Genomic DNA, 5,991 nt, shown 5'->3' with positions numbered 1-5,991 from the left:
TAATTATACGAGCGCGTAATAAATAGAAAAAGTAGGCACCGGGTATATGTATTGTTGCTGTCTCTATCTTACCAAACCCAGTGACAAATACAAACTCCGAAAACTTACCAACATCATTTCACTCTGAAATCGCAGCGTCGGCAAAAATAAAACAGTTCAGTTTCAGAGTTTTAATTGTTCGTAGTACTCCGTACATACTATAGCAACAAGTTGGTGATTCGGCAAGTTGCACTTCGTAGACTAGTACCTGTACTATGTTTGGAACGACGCACAAGTTATATCCTCATTCCAAGAAAGCATCAACATGTTTCTGTCCATACCCTTTTCCAGGAAAGCATCAATCATCAACATGTTACAAAAATATATCCAAAGGTTTCAGACAAGTTTCAGCTTCTTGTGGACATTTCTTAATCCTTCCGCATTATTCAACTTTTGTTGGCTTGGCAGTCCGCAATATACTAGTGATACGGAGTCACACTCAACCGCTGGTCTTGGACCTCTAGCTAATCATTCATTTTAGAGAAAATTCACTACAGGTCCATTTACTTGCACTGGCGTTAGCTTTAGTCCCTGTAGTTACAAATACCTGCAATACGGTCATCAAACTTGCTTTAGAGGGTCGGTCCGTGATACGGTTTTGTGTACATATGCGATGAGCTGGCCCGAGTCAACCGATGCCAAGTGTGCTTTGATTGCCACATGTGCCCAGCTCACTCGAATACGCATGCACGCAACGTTTTTTTTACAAAACCGCCAGTTATTAAAAGATGAGAAAAATTCACTAAGGGGCGCGCGCTCCTCCTGCTCCTTGCCGTCCTCCTTGTGCGCCGGCTCCGCAGCGCCGCTGGCGGCCGAGCGGACACGCCGGAAGGCCCCCCTTGACGGGCTCCGGCCCTACGCCGGCGGCTGGAACATCAGCGACCGGCACTACATCACCGTAAGTAGACCTGTTCTTGACCTACTAGTCTTGCACTCATGCTTGCGCTCGTGCTCACCGTCGATGCATGCTGCTTGCAGTCGGTGGCCTTCAGCGTGGCGCCGGCGTTCGCGGCCGCGGCGGTCTGGCTCGTCGGCTTCGCCCTGGCGGCGCTCGTGGCCTGCTGCTGCCGGTGCTGCCGAGGCAGCCCCACCAGGGACGACGACTACTCCTACTCGCGCAAGACCTTCGCCGCCTCCCTCCTCCTTCTCCTCGCCTTCACCGCCACCGCCATGTAAGCAAGCTCAAAATCCCCATTCCTTCACCATATGGAAATCGAGCCCATGAAGGAACTGGAGGCCACGGCCGGCAGACGTTCCTCTGTCCACCTTGATTGGCTTGGTTTCTGTTGGCGTCGCCACCTCCTTGGCTTCTTATCCTGATCTGGTGGCTATGGGATTGCTTGGACTCAGGCCCGGTGAAAGCCATGCTCGGCTTGCCGATGCTGGTAGCGGCGACATCCGTGGATGTTGTTTCCCTTCTTGGAGGCACTGCCATGGCTTTAGCCGAGCCTCTCTTCGAGCTTCAGGGGAAACCCTAGGTCCGGCTTTTCGGACCGGATGACGGCGGCGTCACGACGTCGTTCCCCTTCTTGAAGGCACTATCTTGCTCGATCGCGGAACCCGCGGTGTTGGAATTCAAGATGTTGGACGTCATGTTCATGCAGTCCGCTCCTCTAGTTTTAGGCTGGGTGGTTTTAGCTGTGTGTTTTTCACTGTTCGGGCTGAGCACTCCTTCTCTCTACTCCGGGCACCATGCGCATGCCTTCTCGTTCATGTTATGTGTTGTACCTTGTGTTGTATTCATTCTTCTTCTATCTATCAATAAAAAGATACGCAAAGCTTGCGTATTCGTAAAACAAAAACAGTTAAACCTGCTGTTAATGAAACACTGTGTCTATGGTGCATGATTACTCCGCAGTTGCTGTGCAGAAAACTGTTGCGACTGCCGGCATCAGCATCTATGTCGCATTAAAAAATGGGAGACTGACCCTGTCCTGCCTGAGCAAGTGATCGAGACGTCGCTGTGTTTCCTACGCACGAACCGTTTCAGTCTGCTGCTAATGCATGGGTGCTTAGATGAGATGCTAAGCACATTAAATAGCTTAGCAATTATACTCCTCAATGCATAGGTGCTTAGCTCATGATTGCTAAGCTTGTTTCATTTAATGATTTAGCAACTAAAACTTTTCATGTATTGGTGGGCTTCCTTCTTTTAAATGTTTTGTCTAGATTCACGCGCTTAGCATTGGTTCTTTCTGGGGTCACCACACTCATCTCTCTCCTCTTAAATAACTTGCCACATCAGATTTTTTGCCTAAGTGGAAGGCTTAGCACCTGTATAAGGTGGAACATTGGAAGGGGCCTCAGGTCGACTTTTACAGCAGCAGGAGGCTGCCCTGGTCTTGCCTCTAGTCCACTTTCTCCCTCTTCTCTTAAAAAATCTTCTGAAACTCCAAACAGGCCTTGTGAAACACGAGGATGGCACTGACATGCAGACAAAAAAAGAGAGCGAGAGGAAACTTGGTGCTCCCGTAATTCCTTTGGCACTGTGAAGCTTCACGCCTCTAGATTACGGATTGCAGCTTGAGTTCCTCTTTGTTGACCTCCCGGCTCTCTGCTTTACTAAAAATCGCATCGATTCAGTTGTCTTGCTGTTCATTTCATCTGTTGGAACATATGCTTATCTCCGTCCAACGAAATCAGTAACAGAATGCCACTTGCGTTCGTGCGTGCACCGGATGATGCGGCTCATGCGAACATGTCCTCGACCAGGCATGTCCGGCCAATATTGGCACGACACAATGGAGATGATACGACGAGATCGACCCACCGCAACACAAGTGGAAAAAACAACCGGTTCACCGCATCAGCTGCTTTCTCAGATTCTTGGCTGAAATTTTCTGTTTTGTGTGGAACACATTCTTTGTCTCAACTAGCTAGCAGTACGTCCGACTGTGAAAAACATATCGACAGAGCTGAGAATAAAGATAGGCCCAGGCGAAAAATGGGAGGTTGTGCTCTGCTCTCTGCCAAATTTGTGACCTTAGGGAAATTGGATACTCCTGACTTCCTGCATATATCATCATAGCCCCTTGGCGAGAGAACAACTCCGACAGAGCTCGTGCTCGCCGTTCTTGGCTTGTGAGGAAGTGTTATTCCTTCCTCGTCGCCTAACGTTTCCACGAGCTAAAGCGCTCGACAGAAGATACGATATATATATGTCCTCCACACTTTGATAAATTCGGCGAAACGACCTTCAACTGTCGACAAGGCTAAACGCGATTCTTCGGACAAAACGTGGTGTCCCCGTCCCACTTGATGCGTGGAACAATGCAACATTTGCACGGTGAGACTGGGCACTAATTATGCCTTAGACGGGATTAATTCGAGAACAATTTAAAGCCCTCCTATTCCTTAGTAGCTCAGAGGAGGTATAAGAAGGTAGTCTAAAAATACACTCTTCCCTCAGCAAAAAACCAAAATACACCCTGAATCCCTTCTCAAAATAATAAAATACACTCTTTTTTGAATAAAAAAATACACTCTGAATAAAGAGTATATCTTAATGCATAATTATTCTTTTTTTTGCGGGAAAATGCATAATTATTCTATCTTGTTGCCACATCCTTCAGTGTTGGATGAACAATGACAAATGACTTATATTTAGTGTCTAATAAGGATTGTGCTTCTGTACTTAAATGTTCATATTTATAATTTTTGTATATATGTGTGTTGTACAAATGGCAGGATTAAATTTTCCAAAAGTACTTACGTAGTTATATAATATTCTGTATGTATATGTGATATTCTTTTTTTTTCATTGGTAGTTAATAATAGGTGTTATTTGTTCTACTGTTGATGCATGTGCTTACCCTGGACCTTACATTCTTTTTAAGTATTTCCTCCGTTCCTAAATATAAGTCTTTTTAGAGATTCCAATAACGGACTACCACTGGTAGAAAAAGGGCCTGTTGTCCCGGTTCGTAAGGGCCTTTTGTCCCGGTTCTGGAACCGGGACTAAAGGGTCGGTACTAATGCCCTGTACCTTTAGTCCCGGTTCAATCCAGAACCGGGACAGATGGGCCTCCATGTGGCCTGTGCGCGGAGCCCAGGCAGGAGACCCTTTGGTCCCGGTTGGTGGCACCAACCGGGACCAATAGGCATCCACGCGTCAGCATTTCTGTGGTTGGGGTTTTTGTTTTTTTTTGAAGGGGGGGTGTTTGGGGTTTTTGGGGGGTTAATTTAGGTGTTTCATATATTGTGTTAGCTAGCTATAATTAATAGAGAGAAGTGTCCTCTCTTATGTCCGTGCTTGGTCGACGCTACGTACTATACATACGTATAGAGAGGACTAGACACGCTAGCTAGCTAGTAAGCAAACGAAGGAAACAGAAGATCGTCATGAACATATATGCATACAGAGAGAAGTGATATCGACCACCTCTCCTTCTCCGAGAGATTGGTCGAACAACAAGTTCTCGTATATCTATCGACACTACCGGCTACATATATACAATAACTATCTCTTACAAATATAATCATACGGACTCATGGTCCACATAGTATTCTCCGTCTTCAGTGATCACGTGGTCAAGAAAGAATGCCGCCAATTCCTCTTGAATTGCTCACATGCGAGCTGGTGCTAGGAGTTCATCCCGCTTCCGAAACATCTAATTTGAAGAAGGGGGTCAACACACACACACACACACACACACACACACACACACATATATATATGAATGAATGAAACTCAACACAAATGATGGTAATAAAATAAAATTGTGAATGTTGTTATTGACGTACTTCATATTGTTCGTCAGAGTACCCGCCCCGCTCACAGGTCGTGTGGCGGATGGACTCGCAGACGTAGTATCCACAGAAATCATTCCCTTGTTCCTGCCACAACCACTTTACAAGAAATAGAGGTCAATCAAACTGATAAGCAAGAATGCTAAATGATATTGATGAAACTAGCGCTTGAGTCACTAGGAGATGCGCGGAACATGCTACTATAGTACTTACTTTCGGGTGTCTAAATTCCAGCTCCTTCCATAGTCCCGGAACTTTTCTGGTGAATTTTCTCCAAACCCTGCCGGACAAAGAAAACAATTACTTGATATCAGGAAATGAACAAAGTTGCTGATATGGTGGATAATGATCGATTTAACTTACTTCTTGAGGATTTCAGTCATGTCCGCATACTCCTGAGGATCTTTTCGTTTAGAGTCCAAGACGGTTACTACTCCCTGCTCAAGCCTAATCTCTAGGAGAATATAGTGGAAACTGCACACGCATGCATAACTCATCAATTACATTACTATAACCTGGACTAATATATAAGGGAAACCGAATATGCACAAGACAGTAACACTCATTTGAAGTTGTAAGGAAAGAGTATTATATCTTTGTTTTCATTTTTTTGAATGATCGTAGCAAGTTGGTCTCGGTATCTTCGGGACGATGTTCAACCTCAGTTGCATCTATGAGATATGTGTTAACGAACCCAATATCACCGATTTGTCTTTTCTTCAATTCGGCGATCTTCAATCTGCATAATATAGTGAGGATAATTATAAATACATGCAATGAAAGAGATGAGCTATATAGAGAGACTTAATGACAGAAGTAGTAGTACTTACAGACAGTAGCAGGTGATCGTTGTTTTGTCGAGGGCCAATTGATTGAAAAACTGATAGAACTCCTCAAATGGAATAGGTAACAGTTCAATTCCAACGAGGTCATGTCCGGTTTAACTCTCGCATACAAAGTACTCCCCCCCAGACTCTCTGCAGATTTTCAAGTACCAATCATGTCATCTTCGCATCATCGTTGTTAAAGATTTTTCATCTTTGATGAGAGGCTTCCCGTACTCGTATCTATGTGTCTGCACCTCCATGGGATCATAATGTACATCGTCGGGCAGGTAATCGTCAACATTGCCATAACCGGGCACCATCCACGGATCGACGATGTCGCTAGGCACCTTGAGCGGGGGGCACGATTGCTTCGCTT

General features: G+C 45.3%; 1 protein-coding gene across 1 annotated transcript; it reads left to right on the top strand.

Moving 5' to 3' along the window:
- Positions 1–724: 724 nt before the first annotated feature.
- LOC147957560 (uncharacterized) lies at positions 725–1,834 on the top strand. Its single transcript, XM_087531765.1, has 3 exons — positions 725–937; positions 1,018–1,211; positions 1,390–1,834. The coding sequence occupies exons 1-3, from the start codon at positions 725–727 to the stop codon at positions 1,538–1,540; spliced, it is 558 nt and encodes a 185-aa protein (XP_087387891.1). The 3' UTR covers positions 1,541–1,834.
- Positions 1,835–5,991: the final 4,157 nt, after the last annotated feature.

Source organism: Triticum urartu, chromosome 7A (assembly GCF_056163025.1).
Source record: "Triticum urartu cultivar PI428250 chromosome 7A, HENAU_Tu73, whole genome shotgun sequence".
NCBI lineage: Eukaryota > Viridiplantae > Streptophyta > Magnoliopsida > Poales > Poaceae > Triticum > Triticum urartu.
Note: the sequence above shows the minus strand (reverse complement) of the source record. Positions and strands in the feature narration are given on the sequence as shown.